The sequence below is a fragment of the Drosophila obscura genome, unplaced genomic scaffold (assembly GCF_018151105.1).
Source record: "Drosophila obscura isolate BZ-5 IFL unplaced genomic scaffold, ASM1815110v1 contig_4, whole genome shotgun sequence".
NCBI lineage: Eukaryota > Metazoa > Arthropoda > Insecta > Diptera > Drosophilidae > Drosophila > Drosophila obscura.
In genome coordinates this window covers 4,685,707-4,708,428 of record NW_024542828.1, presented here as the reverse complement: position 1 = coordinate 4,708,428, position 22,722 = coordinate 4,685,707, and the positions used below count along the sequence as shown (strand labels likewise).

General features: G+C 40.0%; 3 protein-coding genes across 3 annotated transcripts; all 3 read left to right on the top strand.

Annotated features, from left to right (window-relative positions):
* Nucleotides 1-1,958: 1,958 nt before the first annotated feature.
* On the top strand, nucleotides 1,959-7,080 carry LOC111071808 (esterase B1). The gene is made up of 4 exons (XM_022363334.2): nucleotides 1,959-2,067; nucleotides 5,091-5,403; nucleotides 5,468-6,355; nucleotides 6,475-7,080. Exons 1-4 carry the CDS (start codon nucleotides 2,021-2,023, stop codon nucleotides 6,982-6,984), a joined length of 1,758 nt encoding a protein of 585 aa, XP_022219026.1. The 5' UTR covers nucleotides 1,959-2,020; the 3' UTR covers nucleotides 6,985-7,080.
* Nucleotides 7,081-11,747: 4,667 nt separating this feature from the next.
* On the top strand, nucleotides 11,748-22,291 carry LOC111071831 (esterase B1). Its single transcript, XM_022363362.2, has 5 exons — nucleotides 11,748-12,479; nucleotides 19,891-20,203; nucleotides 20,267-20,417; nucleotides 20,483-21,219; nucleotides 21,293-22,291. The coding sequence occupies exons 1-5, from the start codon at nucleotides 12,436-12,438 to the stop codon at nucleotides 21,755-21,757; spliced, it is 1,710 nt and encodes a 569-aa protein (XP_022219054.2). The 5' UTR covers nucleotides 11,748-12,435; the 3' UTR covers nucleotides 21,758-22,291.
* LOC111071869 (growth hormone-inducible transmembrane protein) lies at nucleotides 14,331-15,713 on the top strand. The gene has a single exon (XM_022363409.2). The coding sequence runs from the start codon at nucleotides 14,431-14,433 to the stop codon at nucleotides 15,535-15,537; it is 1,107 nt and encodes a 368-aa protein (XP_022219101.2). The 5' UTR covers nucleotides 14,331-14,430; the 3' UTR covers nucleotides 15,538-15,713.
* Nucleotides 22,292-22,722: the final 431 nt, after the last annotated feature.

Below are 22,722 nucleotides of genomic sequence, written 5' to 3'. Positions count from 1 at the left end.
ATAAATTATCAACTAAACAAGTTTCAGTTTGGTACTGAACAACAAGGAAATTCTATCGCTTACTTGACGATTAATTGACCAATTAAATAATATATGAATATAAAAAAAATAAATGCAAACAGTGCTGCAATATATATACACACGAGTTTATAGTAAAAATAGTTAGCTGGTTATACAGTTAAGTTGTTTCAAACACGTTAGATGGCGTGCTAGAACCGGGCAATGACACAATAATTACTCTCTATAACTATACTATAATTTAGACAACGCTTTTCCCGTGATATTTTTTGCAGTTTGTTTTGTGTTTTTTTTCTTAATAATATAATTTAGAGTATTGTTTTATAGTTATATTTGTATTGAGTTGAGCTTGTAGTAGTTTGTGGAGTGACTTTGGATATTAAATAATTTTTCTCTACTTTTGATTTTATTTAATAATTTAGCGAACGATTTTCTGGAGCTATTTTTGTGATAGTCAACAATACTATTTTGCAGTACTTTTCCTGAACTTGTTCTGCATTTTTTTACTTGGGGAATTATTTTCTAAAAATATTGCGTATTTAAAAAAGCTAAAGCAATAGTTTATCTATATTAATCCACCATGTTATGGTTGTTAGATACTGTTTCTTACCAATATTTCCAATAGTTTGTGACTCCAGTAATTTGTGGAGTGTTTTTGTGATGGTCAACGCATTTGCTGTATCGTTTTCGTATAATCTGATGGCCTGTAATTATTTAATTCACTGATATTATCGCCAGTTACTTAGTTAATTGCATTATATAGTAAAAAAAACTTAAGGGCAGTCTATTTGTACTCAATGGCACTCAATGGAAATAATTGTAATGCTCGAGTAATCTAGTTTAATTGGAACGCATGGAAAATGTGCCTTTTGAGCTACAATGCAGTTTAATTAATAGTTTTCTCAGTTGCTAGCCAGAGATGTTCTGTTTTCCGCACAAACATAAACACGAGCCCCCCCCCCTAAACCTAAACCAAAATTCAGACAGAACAAACACACTGGAAAATAACAATAATTATAACAATAGGAATATAGCAATGCTGATAGGCGGGGGGACGGCACGGACACCAGTGAAATATGCTATAAACAATAAACAAAACAAGCAGCAACAAAAACGATAACGTTTAAACAAAACAACGGCGCCCAGCATGGACAGCAGGCGAATACACTCGACCACACCAGACACAGGCATTCATTCTGAGTGCAAAACACAGACAGAGACAGAGACACATGCAAAAGCCCTCACACAAGCAATACACACACACACAGCTATGCAAAACCCTCACACACACTCAGGCACGCACACAAGCGGCGTCGGGCTAGAGCTAGAATATCACTCATACGACCCCATAGCCGGCATAAAATGAGCAAATGAGTGGAAAAATCATCAACAACAACAGCGACAGCAGCGACAGAGGCGACGGCAACGAAACACTAAACTTAGCCGGCGCTTACTTGAAAATGTTCAGTTGCCGACCAGCCCCTGAACAAAACGCAACGAAAGCCTTAGGCTATTCCCCAGAGCTGGCATATATATTTTCAAGCCCCACTACTTCCCGCCCACCAATGTCAATATGTGTTGCTGAGTTTTTCAATTAAAAAGAATAACTGAAAGTGGAACAACAAAAGCAACAATAAAAAAGCAACAAGTAATGTGACATGCTGTGTGTTTCTCTGTGTGTATGTGAATATCGGGAAAAACAATTCTAAAACATAAATAATAAAAGTTTAAAAAAATCAAAAAAACTATTTCGCGCCAGGATTTTTCGCCCTGTTGTCGTCCAGTCGTTTATTTTAGAGATTTTTTCTTATTTTAATTCGGTTTAGTTACGCGTTTTGTGCTGCGTTTATTTTCCCTGGCATTTCCAACAGCTTGCGGATTGTATTTTATAGTTTGGCACGCTTTTATAAACGCGACATATTCCATATATATATATATATATATATACAATATACCCAGAAGGGAATCGATTGGCCATAGAGCAGCGTGAGACCACAGCAAGATGTCATTCGATATAGCGGTGGCCGATCAGATGCGCATTGCCTTGAAGTAAGTTTTTTTTGTTTTTATTGAATTCCAATATTTCTCGTTGCATTTCCTGATTGATTACTTATAGATGCAAATAGATTTATGCATAAATCAAGCCATGTAGGCCAATCTCATGTCATTGATTGAATCTGACTATAAGTCGCTCTTTCCTTTCCATAGTTCGTTCCATGACCATATGCTGTACATGGCTCAAGTACATAGAAACACACACTATTTTTGTTCTTTTTAATATTTGATAAGCCGCCAAGTCCGGCCCTGCCAATGGAGCACTTTCTTATCAAGAGATTACAGGCTGGCTGTTGCTACATCTGCACCGACTTGGTGTCGAAAATCCGGTTCATCATTAGGGGTCTTATAAATAGCCGTAAAGCTGTCGTTGATAAGACTCGGCTATCATATACAGTCATACAGTCATATTAAGTATCCGCATCTTCGTCTGCCACTCAAAACGTCATTGCTTCAAAGTCTAGCCAAAGGCTGATTGCCAAAAAAACAAAAAAAAATACATCTCAGAATGATCAGCAAAGCAGCAGACCAGCAGACATCTTGTCACGAAATGTACCTTGTACTTTGAGGGATCGCAGCGACGCAGCTCTTGAAGAGCTACCTAAACCCGACGCTGATAGAATTTGTGCTTTGTTTGCATTATTAATTATAAATTATTATCAATATCAGACATGGGGACCAGACCGATAAGATTTTAAACAGCCCTGGCTTAACGTTAAAGTGCTACCCCACTAATGTGACTTTCCAGGTGCGTCAGTCCATGGGATTGTTTAACTGTTTTACTGCCTAGTGATATAATTCAGGGGCTTGCTGCTGCGGCTGACCTTATCAGCTAACTTATTTGTGAAATTGAATTAATTTGTGTACATACACAAGTACCTGATGATAAAATATAATGGGAAACTCTGGTGAAATTCTTTGCGGCCAGACTCACGTTTTGCGGTAAATGTCAAGGCAATAATCAAGACTTTTTGCAAACTCTGCTGAAAAGTTGAATAATAAACAAAAATTGAGAAGCCGAAACGAGAAGTAACAAAAAATGTACATTAAATGAAGAAGCAAAAACGTTAAGCAAACACTAAGAAAAAATCAAAGAAAAATACGCGAATGCACCTACAATTTTTTTAAAATTTGTGTCATGAATGATAATGCACAGAGCCATTTTTCCACTATTTAATTTGTTAAAACAATTTTGAAATAAATTTAACAATCGTTTTTCCTCTCCAAAAATATTGCAATTTAATTCCACTCACAAAATGCAGAATGTTCCTATCTTTTTTTTCACCTTACAAGTTTGTTTATTTTTTCAATAGCCCTAAACAATTACGAGTATTCGACTAAAAATATTGCACAAATATTTTACTCAATTTTCAACAGATAAAAAAGAACCTAATGATATGAAAAATAAATATAGTGTGTGCTTTCTCTCTCGATGTATTCGAATATCAATGACTGGCTATAATTTCTGCTGCTGTTGCTGCTGCTGTTGCTGCTGCTTCTGCATCACTTTACACATGGATGCATGAATTTGATAAATGGCAAAAATATTGAATATTATATTTTCTTGGTTTTCTTTGATGGGAAAATACGATATATTATATTGAATATGCACTCAAGCAAAATGCCATTGACCTGCAAGGCCCAACAAGATGCCATGATGCATTGGGATATTGATTGATTTTGCTGAAAATTTCCATTTCAATTTCGATTTTTCCTTTCAAATGGATTTTAATTTGTAAATATTTTGGATATGCCACTGTACAGTTCCGCTGTTTATTTTCCTAAAAGCATATAAAATGCTTGTAGAATTGTTTTAAGATTTCCTAAATTTGTTAATTGTGATTCGGCAACAATTGCTGCTCTGACAAATTACTGCTGTTTGATTACCCGCGTATGTCCATGTGGAATACTTATATTATATGACCCGTCTCTCGTATAAAAATGGTATAATATAATTCACAAACAAACAATAACAGGTTCTCGTGCTTCTAGAGTTATGTATGTATTTATTATTCAACAACTGGAATCTTAGGGCTTGACCTCGATCCGCTTGGAAACTTACAATTAGCACTGGATGTCTAACAATTCACACCAATTGCAGTTCGTATACGTTTGTCTGGAATCCCCCATCAAGGTTTGGCCCCCTAGACCACAGAAAATAGTCAAAAGACGCCGGGCAGCTGTTAATTAATTGTTTGCCGCGTTTGTGGCAACCCATGATTTGTGCTCATCATATCGGACAACGCGTCCGCGTCTACTTTTTACTATGTACGATAGAACTTCTATCATAGAATATTCTACAATTTTGCAGCCAACGAAAATTTGCTGTTTCGGTCTGTTGTGGATCGGCTCACGCGTCGTTTAGAGCGCACGTTTCTAAATGGAAACGCACTTGAAATTTAAATGGGGCACGCCTCCATTGGAATACTTTTGGGTATTTTGTGATGCTAGTTGCAAATACTCATTAATAATGGTATGCCAATGGGTAGTGCTGGTTTGATGGAAACGTTTGGTCTCTTGAGAGAACATGGGTTGTACTTTACTTAAAAAAGTTATTCCTGGAAACTCTGCCAAGGTTTTATTTTTATTAATTTTATATAGGAACTCCCCAGTTCCATAGGGGTTTTGTTTAAATCAAATGAGCGGTTTAGCCCATGCAAGCTGAATTAAAATTTATGTTTTTTTTTTTTTAGTAATTTTTGTCGATTTCCTTTAGTTTAAATACATATAGGGCATCGCTCAGTTCCTATGCCATTCTATTTTAACTCTTTGGCTATTTATAGTTTTTGTTTTGTTTGCGCGCTAATTGAAAATTCGCAAAAAATACTAGAAAACGTTCAAGTACTCGCATTTGTTTATAAACAAAACAAAACAAAAAAAAAAAGAAAGGAAATGAAATGAAAGGAAAGGGATACGAGACCCCAAAAGCACTTAGTATATTGAGCGAGAGTGTGAGAGGTGTGTGTAGCTGTAGCTGTATTAATCTGTATCTGTGTATTTGCCCACTTTCATTGCAGCTATGTGAAGTTCAAGACGAATCAACAGCGCCTACGGAGCAATGACAAGGTAATTGCCGACACCGTCTATGGCAAGGTGAAGGGCGTCAAGTGGCAGTCGATCTATGGGAACAATTACTACAGCTTTGAGGGCATTCCATTTGCCAAGCCACCGGTGGGTGAGCTGCGCTTTAAGGCGCCCGTGGAGCCTGACCATTGGCCGGAGGTGAAGCGATGCACCAGGGTACGCTCCAAGCCGTGTCAGGTGAACATTGTGATGAAACTGGTGCAGGGTAGCGAGGATTGTCTGTACCTTAATGTGTATACCAGAGATGTGAGTGCGAATTAACGATGTTTAATCGATAAAATATTAATTAAGCCTTCTTTTTCCCCTTCAGTTGCACCCCAATAAACCTGTGCCAGTGCTCGTGTGGATCTATGGCGGTGGCTTTCAAATGGGCGAAGCCTCAAGGGATCTCTACAGTCCCGACTACATCATGATGGAGCATGTGGTCCTGGTTGTCATATCCTATCGGCTTGGTGCCCTGGGATTTCTCAGTCTCGACGATAAAGAGCTGGATGTGCCCGGCAATGCGGGCCTAAAGGATCAAGTCATGGCCCTGCGTTGGGTCAAGCGGAATTGTCAGTTCTTTGGCGGCGATCCAGAGAATATCACAGTCTTTGGGGAGAGTGCAGGCGGAGCGTCCACCCACTACATGATGCTGACGGAACAGACCCGCAATCTCTTCCACAAGACTGTGATCATGTCGGGTGCGGCATTGGCCCCTTGGGCACAGACACCGATGCATATCAATTGGGCATATCGCTTGGCCCAGGCCACCGGCTACTCCGGGGAGCTTAACGATCGCCAGGTATTTGCTCATCTCAAGAAATGCAAGGCCAGCAGCCTGCTGAAGGTGGCCGACGATATCATCACCATGGAGGAGCGCCATCAGCGCCTGACCATGTTCTGCTTTGGACCCAGCATCGAACCCTATGAAACGGATCATTGTGTGATACCCAAGTCGCCGCTGGAGATGATGCGCAACTGTTGGGGCAACAGCATTCCCATGGTCATTGGCGGCAACTCCTTTGAGGGTCTGCTGATGTTTCCCGAGGTAAACAAGTGGCCGGAGTTGCTGTGCCAGCTGGGCGATTGTGAGCATTTGGCTCCCAAGGATGCGCAGCTGGACAAGGAGCAGCAGCGGTTCTTTGGCAAGCAGCTGAGGGAAACCTATTTTGGCGATAGAAAACCCAGTCGTGACACTATTCTGGAGTACAGTGATGTAAGTGGGCAACAAGGAATAATTACTGCAATTTTTCTATATTTTTTGATAATTTTTTTTTACCCTTAACACCCGTAATAATCACCCTCTTTTTATGCTCTGCTCTTTTTCGATTGCAGCTCTTTTCGTACAAATATTTTTGGCATGGCATTCAAAGGACATTGCTCTCGCGTGCCCATTACGCTCCAGAGGCGCCCACGTATCTGTATCGCTTTGACTTTGACTCAAAACACTTCAACATCATGAGGATTATCACCTGTGGCCGCAAGGTGCGAGGCACATGTCATGCCGATGATTTGTCGTATTTGTTCTACAATGCGGCAGCAAAGAAACTAAAGCGACGCACGGCCGAATTCAAGACGATAAAACGTCTGGTGTCCATGGTGGTGCAGTTTGCCATATGCGGCGATCCCAATATACCGCTGGTCACGCACGATGAAAAACAGCAGCCGTGCCTGCCACAGGGCACAGTCAACGGCACATCCACAGCCACCTGGTTGCCCATTTCGCGTGAGGATGCGGTGTTCAAGTGCCTGAATATATCGCATGATGTGCAGGTGATTGATTTGCCAGAGGCCGAAAAGTTGCGGCTCTGGGATAGCATCTATGACAGGCGACTCTTGTACTGAATCACACATTCTGTTGCCCCCTCAAACTCTCAGGCAGCTTTGCTGCTTATTTACCCTTAGCAATCCGTAGGCCTTAGATATAGTCATAGCCGTAGCAGAAGCAGTAGCCCCTAAGCCGGCCCTGAAGCGGCCTTAAAAGCATATCAAATGTACATATGTAAATAGCGATTTTTTTATGGCTTAGCCTTAAGAGTAAATACAAAAAGAAACATACAAAAAAAAATACTGTAAACAAGATTAGGCAAATATTTTGTTTGGCTACAAATTTTCGTTGGCTATCATCAAATGCAACAAAAAAGTCTTTTGGTGAGCAGGGGAATTAATATTTTGTGTATTTTGGGCTTGAATATTGTAAATGAATATTATTTTTAAGGACTGATTTGTTAGAAGAAAAAACATGTGTTAAATGTATTGTTAGCAATATGAATAAAAGTTTTTGGTATAAGCTAGATGCTTAATAAGCGTTTGATTTATTTTGGGTTTCACGGTACACAGTTATAAAATCTTTTTCCACTTCATAAATTAGAGAGAGATTCTTCTTTACTATCTTTAAATAAATTGCAAAGTTTTAAAGTTTTCTAGCAGCAAAATTTAAAGGAACTTTGTCCAGTTACTGATATATTTTTAGCTGTAACGAACGAACTCTCAACGCTTGGTTTCATATCGAAAAACTAAGCCGATTAACCCTGCCCTAAGCTTTAACTTAACAAAGGCCACACATTGATCTGATTATGCACGGGGAATCGGGAATCTACATATATAGTAGGCATACTCTCCAATACACGTGTAGGTCACTGTCTAATCACGCTTGTGTGAGTTTTTGGGTTATACCCCGGTAAGCAAAGCTCCCGCCATAAAGTATGCAACGCGTTATGATATTAAAAATACTTAAATGCTCAAACATGACAATATTAACACCTGCCCACAAACACACACACACGCACACTTACAAAAAAACACACACAGAGCCACACATACAATAGATACATATGAGTGCTGTCAAGCGACAAAACCAAAAGCCTGCGAACACCTGTCCCCTTTACTCTTGTCATACTGTATCGTGGAGGGTTTTAGATGCGATGCTTGTGTCTATGGCAACTTCAAAGACCGCTTAAAACACAATGAACACAAGCATACACACACAGACACATACAGTCGATCCTGTACAGTGTACACTCCCGCATCTACCCCAGCTTGTCAACCATTAATTGTAATTAAAAACTTACACGTGCTTCACATTTAGGGAGCCCGGCAGCAACTCGGCATCCGTTGACCTTTGCCCCAAACATGATTTTATTTTGTTGGGGTGAGGTTTCTTTTTGTTTTGTTTTTTAATTTTGTATTTCTTTTTCGGCATTTTATTTATGTTTTGTAATACTGTAATTATTATTTACAGGTGCTTAGCAAAATTTGCTGGAAATTTGTGCGTTTTACTTGGGCGGTTGTGGCGGCTTTTTGGGGGATGACTGAATATCATGTTTGGAATTTCAGTGGCAGCCGCAAAGTATGCAATGGTTTCGGGTGAATATTTTGTGTACGCTTAATGCTGGGAAATCCCCTCAACAAAAATGTTTCATTGCAAAGTTTTGTGTGTAAATATGTGAGCAGCATAAGCAGCAACGTATTTAATGTGAATCTTAAGGGAAAACTAGTTGGTTGAAGCCAAGAGTGTGTTGCTCTGTTGCTAGCAGCCACAATTTATGAATGTCCAAGCCTTAAAAGTCACTCACTGGGCATTCATAGTATATCCCGCTTTAAGTGGGTCAAAATGGGTCTCATCCCCAAACTTAAGTGTTCTACTCTTTTAAACTCAAGCAAATTGATCAAAAAAGTTAGCTGTAAGCCTTTTCAGACCTCATCTTTTATTTCAATACCCCTTTAAAAGCAATACTTTCACCACCACACAGACGACGTGTAAGCCATGTGTGTGTGTGTGTGTTAAACTGTGTCAAAAGTTTATTTTTTGTTTTGAATTTTTAAAATCAGAGACAGTAATAGTGTCTGTGTGTCACGTGCATAGGTCGATAGAATGCGAATGGTGAACTCTACATACGAGTAAATGGGGAAAAATCCAACCCCCAATTATCCCCAGGAAAACAACAAGGAGAACAACGTGAACAACAGGAATGGCGGCAACAACAAGGACGCATGTAATCAAGTCACGAAATGGCATGGAAAAGTCACGCGAGCAGCCGGAAAATTATGACTTCTTGCCAAAGGAGCGAACACAGGAAGAGGAGGAGTGTGAGGAGTGAGTGGCGGGGTGCGGGCATCCTGATGAGTATGGGGTGTGGCAGGCGTCCATTTGATTTGATTTGCCTTTGAAAAATTCATGAGGCAATTGTTGCGCGGCGCGAAATGCTTATGATTATCATGTGCGACTCGAAGCCAACCCTGAACACGGGCATGGCACGGCACGATGGGTGCCTTGGCTGCTGTTTCTGTTACCGGTTTTTGGACATTTGATATTCCATTTACATTTTCTTAGCCATGGTCCTTGGAGTCCCTAGAGCTGTTCCTGTTGTTGTTGTGGTGTTGGTGGGGGCAAACGCAAGTTGTAAGATTAACGGAAATGAATTTTTAATTTATTGGAATTGCTGGTTTCTGCTAAAAACATTTACTCACTGCCCCAACCAATTTTCCAGGGAAATCTGATTGAAGCACGCACAAATTTCTACCCCACATAAATATAAAACATTTGTTAAAGTTCAACAGTGGAAAAGTTTTTCGGGTGAAAATCGTGAGAAACTCACATGCCCCATCCATATGGCAAAACGTAAATACATAAAGCAATATTCCGAATTTTTGCAGAATTTTTGCTATTATTATTAAAAGGTTTTGCGCTTTTTTTTGGTTTTGCTGTGCTGCTGATTGCAATCAGTTTGGTTTAATCAAAATCATTTAAAATCTAACAATTGTGCGACAGAAATAGTCGTAGTCGCAAAAAGAAGAACTCTATCTAAATTGATTTAAATGAATTAAAGAACATAAAGCAGTAAAACGTGCCCGAAGAGCAGCCAGAGAACGCACGCGATCGTATGAGAGAGCAGAGCAGAGCAAGAGATCAAGAAAGCACAGAGAGGAAAAGCTCGCGCTTGCTCACTCACTCACTCAGCGCATGGCAACATGAGCGCCAAAAGTCACGAGAGTTTATATTACCCCCCTCAGCCAAGGTTATTTATTTAATGTATCATAAATAAAAGCAGAAACTGTCTACCATACACAGCATTCGCATTCACACTCACACATACATTCATATTCATATGCTCGTAGTTACTTATTAAGTCCAATCAACTTGAATACCAGACTAATCCAAGCCAAAACCAGAACTGACCACAACTTATGGTAATGTCTCGGGAAAGAACCAAACTTAATATATCACAAATCAAAGTAAACCTTTGACTGTTAAAAAGCTCTGCAAAAGCTATGGAAAAAGCCTTTTGAGCTTTTGTTCAACAGAAAGCTTTTTAATAGCAACAGGAGTCAGTCAGCAGCAACAGCAGCTCCTGCTCCTTGCAATCAGCTGTAACTGTGCGTGTTGTTGACTTTCCTTTCTTACTTTCCCTTATTTTGCTTTTTCCGCTTGATTTTGTTTGGGTTGCCTCAAGGGACATGGGCGGCGGCGCGTGTGACAGCTGAAACCACAACACAACAACATGCCCCACTTAAAATGAATGACTTTATCCGAGGCAATACAAAATTTCCTGGTATACGGCAGGGTCTAGAGTGGGAGAGATCATGGATATACATTTATTTGAGTTGCGATGAAGTCATAGGTAGTTTCAGGCTGAAAATGAAAGAATTATAAAAGAAGTCATCAAAGAAATAATTTTAGGAACTTTAGAAATATTTTATATCTAACTTTATTAGCTGAAAAACCTTGAAAATTGTACTCTTCGCATTTTATACAGATATAGACGATCTCAATAGTCTCAATTAAATAAGGGGGAACCCTTAAGGCTGCTTCCAGATACAATTTTCAAGTTTAAAATTAAAGAAATATGAAAGTATATTTGGTTTGAGAGTGTTAACCATAGAGTACCATGATAATCCCACGTATTGCTGCCCCTTGAGCACTAGACACTACTTGTTGTAGGTACTACTTAATGATAGTCTATGGAACCCCACACATGAGTGGGTACTTTCCCGTTTTGCCTAAGATCGATGGCAGATTCCTAGAAGTACTCCCTGCTGGAAGTACAATAAACTGACTCATTCGAAAAATTGGTTTCACACATTCTTATCACACGATGAGTGGGCCATAAAGATTAAACACATACGCCACATGTCCATCCATCGTCAAACAAAAAAAGAGACACGGTCACATGGAATTTCAGTGTCGAATCAGCAAAATCACAACTTGTTACCCCGCCACAGCCGTATCAATATGGGTTTTATTATCTACTATTTATTATTTTTTGTTGTTGTTGTTTTTGTAGGGGCACTGATAAAGCTCCTCATATGAGGAGCGGCACATCGATAAAGGCCGCAGGACAAAGTCGAAATTTTTTTGCCATGTAATTGCGAGTGTGACTCAAGTTCAATAGAAGAATGCCTCAATAAACATAATTGTGAGGCCTACTGAATTATAGATAACGTTGATAGATACGCCAGCCAGCCAGCCAGCCAACCACCCACTCACCTCATCTCACACGCAACGCATTGCAATCGTATCGCAATGCTTTTATGTTTGAGTGGGTAAAGCTTTTTTCGGTTCGTTTAGAACTTTTATAGCGCGTGCTTTTGCGCACAGTTGATGAGCTGCCTTCACGCCAAGCGGACGCGTAACGGCACCAAAAGCTGAACTGAATACAGAATCCGGACCCGACAAAGCACACACACTGCTCCACCGTTCCACCATCAACAACAAGCAACAAAACTATATATATATATCAAACTACTAATAAAAACCGACGAAAACGAGTAATAGTTGTGTGGTAGTATTCAAAGAATTTCAATCCCAAAAAAACGTTGACTGTTTTTCGCGTGTGTTAGTGTTATGTGTGATAAATGCTGTGGCGGAATCTGTGCTTTTTTCGCCGTGTAAATTATCCTGCGTGTACCTTAGCGCGTGTGTTTTTTTCCTGCTGTGCGGGAAAGGGGGTCGTTCATCCTGTGGGTGCTTTGTGATTGTGTTTGTGCGCAGGACATAAAAGCTTCTTATCAGTAGCAAAGCTACAGAGACTGTATTTTTGTTGATATACAACGCCAAGTCCTTGCAAGGCCACCAACCAAAAAAAAAACAAAAAATAAAACAGCTGGCAGTGGTACAACCAACCCTACACTTTTTGATACAAATAAAAGTAACTTTTGTAATATTTATAAAAGAACAACAAAAAAGAAATAAAAAATTTATAAATATAGAATAATAATAAATAGAAAAAAAAGAAGGAAAAACCAAATACAATATTTTTGATTGAATTTGAGCCCGGAACATAAGAGAACACCAAAATGTCTTCCATGGCTGCATTTGATCAGTTCAAAATTGGACTCAAGTAAGTTAAATATTATATTTTAAGCAATGACTATATTTAAAGTTAATAAGATCCCGCTTTGATATTGTGAATTTTCAATTAAATGGCTTGCCTTAACGTTTACCCAATTTAGGCAAGTCTCTCATCATTGGGACATGACATCAGCCACAATGCTGTCATCCAATCTAAGGCACTCTACACTATATTATTAAGTTGCACACCTCATGTAGGCCCCAGACCATATGTAGTTCTCTTGGGGCACACAATCCTCCAATGATGTATGCCTAAATTCAGCCTTTAGATCCTACCCACTTTGACGTCAATTCCCCTTGATGATCAGCAATTGCGAATTCTTTGAATTAGTTCTCGCTGATTGATGATGGGGGACGTGCCACTTCTCCCCCCTGCAAGAATGCGCCAAAAGATAAAGATATTCGTACTCATGTATTCCCTAAAGTCTACCGATAAGAATTTACTGGGTAAATCCGTATATATATTTTTACCCCTGTACATTTTTTCCCTGTGACGTTAGGCGCAGCTGGAAACAATTAAATTGCCTCAATATTAAAGCAACAGCTGCTGCTGCTGCTGCTGCGACAATCTCATATCTACCCCCAAGAGCTTGCTCGTCCTTGGGGTCCTACATGCGCATATATAATTATGTAAAAGTCAACAACAATAACCTGAGAGGGTATCCTTCCCCGGGGAGGGGTTGTGGACTCAAGCGCAGGCTTCTAATGACGGCGCATCGCCTTTCATTTGCGTTCTATTGATTCTAGGAAATTCTAGTTCTCGTCTTCATAATGAGCAAACACAGATACACACACAAACACGGGGACAATATTACACACACACACACAGATACAACCGCAGCGCCACAGCCACAGCTGTCTGTCATATGAGTCCGGTCTGGGGGTCTTTGGCTTTTTCTGTGCCGACACTTAAACTGCGCAAATAATTAGGTAGCAAAACTAGACCGCCGGCCCCTGCTCTCTCCTCTCTGCTCTCTCTCTCTCTCGTTGCGGGATGTACGGGTATGTAAATTATTCTATTGTGTAAAAACTATAGTAAGCCTAGCGCAGCAACAGCAGAACCAGGCTGACTCACAAATTGCAAAATAAACCTAAAAAGCGACAGGGCGAATGTTGTATGAGATCAGAGGCAGAAGCAGCGGCTTTGGCTGCCTAACTGGTTTGGTTTTTGCCGTCTCTCAGGCCCGTCGATAGGTCGATGATTTCATTAGTCGATTGATGGGAAAAGAAAACTTAAGATTAATGAAATTGGCTTCCCGCAAAATAGTTTGCTTCTATTGTTATTTTCAATGTTTCTTTGTTGCTGTTTGTGATGGTTGTGATGCTTTTTTTAAAATAAATGTATTATATTATACATGATTTTTTCTGTACATTTGCATTCTGCATTCATTTGCATATTTCAATTATTCTCTGTCTTTGATTTGTGACAGTTTGAAATGGCATATTCAAGCCCACATTCAATCCAATTTTGTGGCATAAATAAATTGCCAATTCTTATACAATGTATTTTCCATATTCATTGGCTAAATTGCCACCTCACAGAAACAATCTCGTTTGGGGGCATCTAAAATTATAATTTCGAATTGATCAAATGGACACTTTATTTATTGAACGAAAATCAATTTGGATTTCTGTCTTAATTGACACAACGAATTCATCTGTGGGAAAGCAATTAACCTTCAATTTGTGACAATATTTCAGCTGCTATCATTTAAAAGTCTTTTGTGCGGCACGTGCAGATATTTCTTGTGCATTCTTTGGCGAATGAAATTCTGATGCCAATCTTGATTCTTTACGAACATATCTCGGCTCATTCTAGTTCTAGTAGCCTTTTTCTATTCATTCAATCATTCCGATACAAGTAACAAAACACCGAACAAGGCAGAAAAATCTTATTTTTAGCCTTTCAACAAAAAAATTTAATTGGGCAACTGAAAAATATGCTGTTGACGCGTTTAAGTCACGCCCTGCCAGGACGTTCGTCAAGCGTTCTCTTGGGCCAGATCACAGGGCAGCGGGTATGGCAATCGACCAAGGTCATGTCGCTGCTGAACAAGAATCCTTGGACATTGCCATCGATGGGACGGGGCAAGTCTTTGATACCAAAGAAGCAACTACAGAATATGCTGCGACGGGACTATTCACGTGAGTCCAAGGATCGCGAACGTTCGCATCTGGAGAGCCGTACGCGTGGACCCTCGCTCAAGGATCGCCTGATGGGACCGCCCAGCGAGAATGCCTACTCGATGGGCAAAGGTGCGGCAGCAGGAGCTGCCCTCATGGGTCTCGTGGGTCTCTGCTACTACGGTCTGGGCCTGTCCAAGCAAGCCAGTGTCTATGATCATTCGATGATGTGGCCGCAGTATGTGAGGGATCGCATCCATGCCACCTATGCGTACTTTGGGGCATCGTGTGGCATTACAGCTGCTGCAGCGGCTGCCTTTTTCCAGTCTGAGGCCATCATGAATCTGATGACACGCTCCGGTATGATTGCCGGGCTCATTACCCTGGGCGTGGTGATGGCCACTGGTGCCATTACCCACGCAATCGAATACGAGGAAGGATTCGGGGTGAAGCAGCTGGCCTGGCTGGCGCACTGTACCGTTCTGGGCGCCGTGCTGGCTCCCATGTGCCTCCTGGGTGGTCCGATTCTGACCAGGGCCATGCTCTACACGGGCGGTATTGTTGGCGCCCTATCCACGGTGGCCGCGTGTGCACCAAGCGATAAATTTCTCCACCTGGGCGGTCCATTGGCCATTGGATTGGGCGTGGTCTTTGCCTCATCTTTGGCGGGCATGTGGCTGCCACCGACGTCGGCCTTGGGCGCTGGCCTGGCCAGCATGTCACTCTACGGTGGATTGATCTTGTTCAGCGGATTTCTGCTCTACGACACGCAGCGAATCGTACGCGCAGCCGAGTTGCATCCACAGCATGGCGTTTCCAAATTTGATCCCATCAATATGGCTCTGGCCATATATATGGATGCTCTCAATATATTTATACGCATTGCCATGATTCTTGCCACCGAGAATCAGCGCAAGAAGTAGAAGCGAATCAAACAATCGGACAATCGGAATTGGGTTTTAGGTTGAAGAAAATCATTCAAATATAAATTGAAAAATGGGACGAATCAAAATTGAAACACAGTACATTGTTAACTTAATTAAAAAAATGGTCAGCACACGAAATAAATATGAAATCACATAAGAAATTCTTTGTGCATCAATTATATAACAGTTTCAGTGTTGGTTAGCACGAAAAACAGTGTTGGAATGGGCTGGAATGAAATCTACAGGTACCCTTTACTATTTAGTCATTCCTCTTCTCATAATTCTTGCATTTCGTAGTCAATTTTCTTCCCATATCAGCGCTGAAAATTATTTTAGTGTTGCAAAGTGTACAGAACAGTATGGCTGGCTTTGATAGCTTCCCCCTATTCACCTGTTCATAATTTATTCCCTTCACATTTCGGTGATTTATCAGCATTCTTCTGCTAAGTATTCGTATATTTTGTGTGCATGTATTTCTAACATTGCCCATACGGCGGGTATGTCCGTGGCATGGCATACAATTTTCGCTTGAATTCTACGAAATTTTTTTTGTCGCTAGCTATTCGTGCGCTCGCCCACACAAGCGCACACATAGCTATATGTACGTAAACACATAAACTAATACAAATACAACCATGTCAATTTCATTTAATTTTGCCGCATTTTCTTTGCTCTATTATTTCTTCTTTTTTATTTGTGTAAAAAGCTTTTGTGTGGCTGCAAAAAAATGTTTTAAGTGAATAAAGAATGAAAGAATTGCCGCAACAAGAGCAATCATTCAGATAAGTATATATATATATATATATATATATATATATACGATATATATATATTCACAGCTACGTTTGCATGGCAGCAGAATATATTATATGAATTGTTCAATGAATGAGTTGAAATTTTTAGCAACTCTTTTATCAAATTAAGCAGCAGCTGAAAAGTTTGTTTTTAATATTGTTAGACCATTAGGCTTAATCAAATTTAATTTTCTGATTAAATTATATATGTATGAAGAGTGGAAATTAAATACTTGGGTTTGGCCTTCGGCTTACTCCTTGACCTGCTCTCTACTTACATATCTCTGGGCACATTCCATTCAGAACCTTCTGGCAGGCAGTCAGTTGTTGTATCCTTGTAAGCTTTCTGCATCATATTCATTCATGGCGCAATGGGAGAAGCTTTCATTGAGCAACGAGCTTTGGACAGCCTTGCCAAGGTCAGAGCCATGTCCGCCGCACTCTCTCATGTAAAATGCTCTACAAATAGATGACTACTTTTATTTTTTATTTTTTTGATGGCTACTCTGCAACGGAAATTAAATTCTATGATGTGGCTCTCTGGGGTGTGTTTAATGTCTGCGCCTGTCTCTGAGCTCTTTATGATTCCCCATAATCATATTTGAACGTTCGCTATTTTGGCCAAAAACTGGCTTGACCATGACTTGTTGTCTCTGTGCCTGTCTTTGTGTCTCTGTCTGTCAGTCTGGCTGTCTGTCAGTTAGTCATTTCGACAATATTTGATGCTTGTCTAGATTATATGGGTAATCGCGGGACGGATTTGTCCTACGTCTAGCTGATAGCAAAACGGAGCGTGGCAGATAAGGACCGGGGTGTAGTGTGGTGTATGGAAAATAAATTGATTCACTTATGACATAAGTCGAGTCCAGTGGCATAAAAACCTGCGGCAAATGCTGTTCAAGCTGCGCTGAAACAAATTTTTAAAGCCGTAACTGATAAGACTCTGTTATCTTTGGGGTTCTACAGCAGCAATCCCGACTTCAATGAGATTCCAAATGCCTGACATGATGTCAAGAGAAGTCTATGAATGTTTGGTTTTTATTTTATAGTTCTATGATTGTTTTCATGCTTTTATTTTTTTTTCATTTAAATTAAATGGGAAGACTTTTAATTATCGCACCGAAAAGATTATGAGTTTTATGAAAGTAGAACACATAATAATACAGCGGAAACCAAAAGTAGAAATTTTATGTACAGTGTTTGCCCTATTCTTGTGACTCACTTGGGGTCACATAACACTAGTTAGATTTGTGATGATTAAGATCTTATTAAGCCTGTAATTTGCGCGAAAAACTCACTTGGTACTCTATGTTTATTTTCTTCCCTTACTTGCTGTTGCCTCCATTATTTTTACAATTTAACGAATTCGGAAATAATAAAACTAAAGCATTATATTGTTTCTGTTCCGTCTTTGTTTGCACAAAAGTTTATTTGCCTTTTGGGATCTTGTATTTTCTGCCCTGCTCTGGCGAGATCTGCTGTCGTCACATCATGCTCATAAGCAGCTGAATATTTGCCTTCTAGTGTAAGCAAAAAAAAGAAAAAATCTCGTTCTTGTTTATTTTTCTTCAAATTTATCGTTTGAGATTTTTTTGTACAGCGGCCAAAAATAACACATAAATCAGTGAGAGGAGACACAAGATCGTTTAGCACAAAGATTTTCCACAAGATTTGAAAATATGAAAATCAGAAAGGAATGAGGAAAGGAAGATCAAAAACTAAGCAAATGGAAAACAAAACAAATTAAGTATTACATGGAATATTAAAGATTTCATCAAAGTAGGTGTTCAATATTCTGTTTAATTTGTGACACAAAAGGCTCAACGAATCAACCATCAGCTAATTTGTGGAGGTTCCTCTGGGCTTTCAGCACTTTACAACTGACCCTTAAACCCAATGGGCAGTCCCCAGGATCCCATCTAGGTGTGTGCACCAATGAGGAATTGGACTTTTACACGCAAGCCTGGCATTAGGACATAATCTTTTATGACTACAGCAGAGCGCCCCTCCGTCATAAACATTATTTATATTGACTTTCTTTTTATAGGTGCCGACCATTAGCCTAAGCGTTCCCATTCCCTTCGCCCCAAACAATTTCCCCCTTTGCATGAAGTTCAAGGCCAAGGTCTACGATAGAACAAAAATTTCTCCGGATGTATTATTCACATCATGCGTTTTTTGGGGACTTTCATCTTGCAAGTGTGTCGAAAAATGGGCAACAGCTCGTTACGGCTATTAATAAACATAAATTTTGATATATATTTTTCGGTTCTCGGTTGTCCTTGGTTTTTGCTGATGACATTTTTTTTTTGAACAAAAGAAAACAAAGCCTTTCAAAAGACAGAAGATGATCATTTGGCGTTTTGGCTGAGTTCATTCTTTATTTCCTTTCGGTTTTATGACATGTGTGCGTGTGTGTGTGTGGGAGGGGGGGGGGTACCCATAAAATGCATAATTCAAATTTGAAACACGTTTCATTTGCTTTGCTGAGCATCAGGCAATCAAAATGGGAAAATACTAAGACGGAATCGTTTTTATTTTGTGTACCTGATGAAACCATTAAGGGCAATCGATAAACAAAAGCCGCCCCGGTAGAGGGGCATATATGGTGGTGGCATAAATTCGTATTTAAACATTCATAAAAATCAAGATTTAAGTGCAAAAAACTAAGCAAAAACTGCGAGCATTTGGTACACCTTATCAATAAAAATAAAACCTTGAGGTCGTCATACATTTAAATATAATTTGTATCGCTATTTTTGGCAGAAAGGCATAAAAGGTCTCTTCTATTTTATACAATTTAGATTTAAGTACAAAAATTGTACAGCTTATCAATAAACTAAAAACCTTGATTCACAAGTTTGTACATTTATTAATATCTCGAATTCATAAATTCGTTCAGCAAGTGTACAACCTTGAGGTCTTTTTTGTATACCGATTAACCCAATTTCCGTACAGAACATAAAATCACTCTTTATTTTCGTGTATATCCATTAATCCCATCAGATCTATTCACTTTTCTGCCAAAGTTATATACAAAAATTAACCTTAATAAAAATATAATTCCCATGGCCTTTTGCCCTTGATTTGGGTTTGCTCCCCCAGTTGAATGACTTACACTCTGGGAAATTTGTATGTTTTTCATTCTTTTGCCTATCATGTGATACCAAAAGCGAGACGAATGATACCAGAGCAAAGTGGATTTTGTTTATACAAAATAAATACAAATACAAGAAAAAAAACAACATTGCTTACCGTTTTAATATGATTCGAGACGGTCTATGGTGTTTGGGTTTGGGTCTCTGCCGCACTGATAAATGGCACACACCTGGGGCAACCAAAAAAAAAAAGGCTGATAAAAAATAAACTTATCAGCATGAAATAAAGTTAAACGGAAAAGACAGTCCCATCAATATCAGCAAAGCTGACGTCGTTTATTGTTACTGATTAATGGTAACATTTCGTTTTATTTTACGCTGATTACATTTTCAAGTCTCAATAAGTATTTTAGCAGCTCGCTCTAAATTGTGTGTGTTTGCCTCTATACTCTTTACAGAATGGTGGACTTCAAGGTGCAACAGCGTCGCTATAGAACCAGCGAAAAGACTGTCGTTAGCACTACCTATGGACCCATCAAAGGTGTCAAACGGAAGTCCATCTATGGCCAGCCATATTTCAGTTTCGAACGCATACCCTTTGCCAAACCACCTCTCGGAGAGCTACGCTATAAGGCGCCACAACCGCCAGAGATCTGGACGGAGGTGCGCAGCTGTACGTCACAGGGTCCAAAGCCATTGCAAAAGCATTTTGTATTCGATATGACGGATGGTTCCGAGGACTGCCTGTACCTCAATGTCTACACAAAGAATGTGAGTTGGGTGGATGATTAAATATTTAGATTTCAATTTACTAATAGGTTTTATCTCACTTAGTTATATCCCACCAAACCCATGCCAGTGATGGTCTGGATCTATGGCGGGGGCTTCCAATTTGGTGAGGCCTCCCGCGAGTGCTACAGTCCCGACTATTTGCTGCGCGAAGATGTCGTCGTGATATCCATCAACTATCGATTGGGTCCATTAGGCAAGTAAATTTAGCGCAAAATGTATTTATATTTTAAGCTAACTTTGTGACTGCTTTGCCATTAGGTTTCCTTTGCTTAGACGATCCTGAGCTTGATGTACCCGGCAATGCTGGACTGAAGGATCAGGTGATGGCCCTGCGTTGGGTCAAGGCCAATTGTTCTCGGTTTGGCGGTGATTCCGGGAACATAACTATTTTTGGTGATAGCGCTGGCAGCGCCTCCGTACACTACATGATGATCACAGAGCAGACACGCGGCCTCTTCCACAAGGCCATTTGCATGTCGGGCAACACATTATCCCCCTGGGCGGTCACGCCACAGCGGAATTGGCCATATCGTCTTGCCGTCCAGGCGGGCTACACGGGTGAGAATAATACCCGCGATGTCTGGGAGTTTCTCAACAATGCCAAGGGTTCGGACATAATTAAAGCGAACGCCGATCTGTGCATCGATGCCGAGAAAAAGGAGCGTATTGGTTTCTCTTTTGGACCCGTCATCGAACCCTTTGAAACGAGCCACTGTGTGGTGCCCAAGAAGCCCATCGAAATGATGCGCACCGCTTGGAGCAATAGTATACCCCTCATCCTGGGTGGCGTCTCCAATGAGGGTCTACTGCTGTATGCGGAGACCAAAGCCAAGCCAAATTGTCTGAATGAGCTGGATGATTGCCGATTTGTGGTGCCCATTGAACTGAATATGGATCGAGATAGTGCACTATGCAAAGACTATGGCGAACAGTTGAGGGAGTGCTACTATGGCGACAAAACGCCAAGTCTGGACACTCTTCACGAGTACCTAAAGGTGGGTTACACACACATATTCCTGCCTTTCTTTTACAATAAAATACATATAAATCTTTCTTTGCTTTTTATAGATGGTCTCCCATGAGTACTTCTGGTTCCCCATCTATCGCACAGTATTGTCCCGCCTGGAGTATGCCAGGAGTGCACCCACCTATTTGTATCGCTTTGACTTCGATTCAAAGCACTTCAATCACCTGCGTATCCTTAGCTGTGGCAAGAAGGTGCGTGGCACCTGCCACGGCGACGATCTCTCCTATCTCTTCTACAATTCACTGGCCCGCAAACAGAAGATCCATACGCGCGAATACAAGTGCATTGAGCGTCTGGTGGGTCTCTGGACACATTTTGCTGCCTATGGCAATCCCAACTTTGACCCAGATCAGTCGGAACTGTGGCAGCCCGTGTCTGCGGCGTCCGTCGAAAAGCATCAGCTAAAGTGCCTTAATATATCCGATGAGCTGAAAATAATCGATGTGCCCGAGCTGCGTAAGCTGATGGTCTGGGAGAGTTTCTTCAGACGCGACGAGCTGCTTTGAGGTGTGTGGAACTGCGATTGCGACTGGCGATTGGTGTGGAATGGAATGTGTGGAGTATCTCCACTTAGATGTAGATCTGTAGCTTTATCTGTACGATTCTAACAGCTTTATGTTCGAAAGCCTCTGTTCAAAACAATGCAAAAGCGTAGCTTTAGACCTAAACAAAAAGAAAAAAGAAAAAGAAAAAAAACCGCCCCCCCCTCTACTGTTGTTAAGTTTTTGCCAATATCGAAAGATTCTATTTAAGTGTGTTAAAGTTTTAGCAGCTTCGAAATCTATCTGGAATAGGTCGGAACTATATCGGGAAGCGTTATGTAAGCCAGGCAATAGTTATGAGTATGAAACACAAGTCGCAACTGAAGTACCTTCTATGAGAAACTACAAGAAAACAAACAAAAAAAAACAAACAAATAAAAAACAAAAAACAAACAAATACAGTAATCAAAGACAGCCAAGGAATCTGAGCTAAGCGAAAATGTTATAAATCTAATTTAAATGTTCCTTTAAATGAGTCGCGTCGCTAATGAAACAAAATCAACCAACCAACATATATCAAGCATATTTTCTATCGATATACGTTTAAGGTCCCCTCTCCTCCGAAACGCACACATATGTAAATTTTAGTTAGGATTTCAATTATATATTTTTCTTCCAATTAGCAAAAGCCGCGCACAATCTTACACTATCCCCCAGTAAAATACCAATCATTTTCCATTTGTGTTTTTTTAAAACATATACCTAAATATATTTAATCCGAAAATTTATTTATATATTTGTAGCTTAAGTCTTTTGGATATTTACCTGTTTTATATGCATACGTTTTTTTGAACAAACAAAACAAATAAGACAAAAAAAAGAACCTGTCCAAGAGTTTTACATAATTTTTTTAGAATATGTTTATAGATAAAAAACAAAAAAAAACTAAAAACAAACTAATAAATAACAACAACAAAAAACTGATCATA

Bases quoted from the DNA above. Each gene is read 5' to 3' on its own strand.
- LOC111071869 (XM_022363409.2), top strand. From the start codon at position 14,431: ATGCTGTTGACGCGTTTAAGTCACGCCCTGCCAGGACGTTCGTCAAGC.
- LOC111071831 (XM_022363362.2), top strand. From the start codon at position 12,436: ATGTCTTCCATGGCTGCATTTGATCAGTTCAAAATTGGACTCAA. The intron at 12,480-19,890 runs GTAAGTTAAATA...TACTCTTTACAG, and splicing joins CAGTTCAAAATTGGACTCAA to AATGGTGGACTTCAAGGTGC. The intron at 20,418-20,482 runs GCAAGTAAATTT...CTTTGCCATTAG, and splicing joins CTATCGATTGGGTCCATTAG to GTTTCCTTTGCTTAGACGAT.
- LOC111071808 (XM_022363334.2), top strand. From the start codon at position 2,021: ATGTCATTCGATATAGCGGTGGCCGATCAGATGCGCATTGCCTTGAA. The intron at 2,068-5,090 runs GTAAGTTTTTTT...CTTTCATTGCAG, and splicing joins CAGATGCGCATTGCCTTGAA to CTATGTGAAGTTCAAGACGA. The intron at 5,404-5,467 runs GTGAGTGCGAAT...TTTCCCCTTCAG, and splicing joins TTAATGTGTATACCAGAGAT to TTGCACCCCAATAAACCTGT.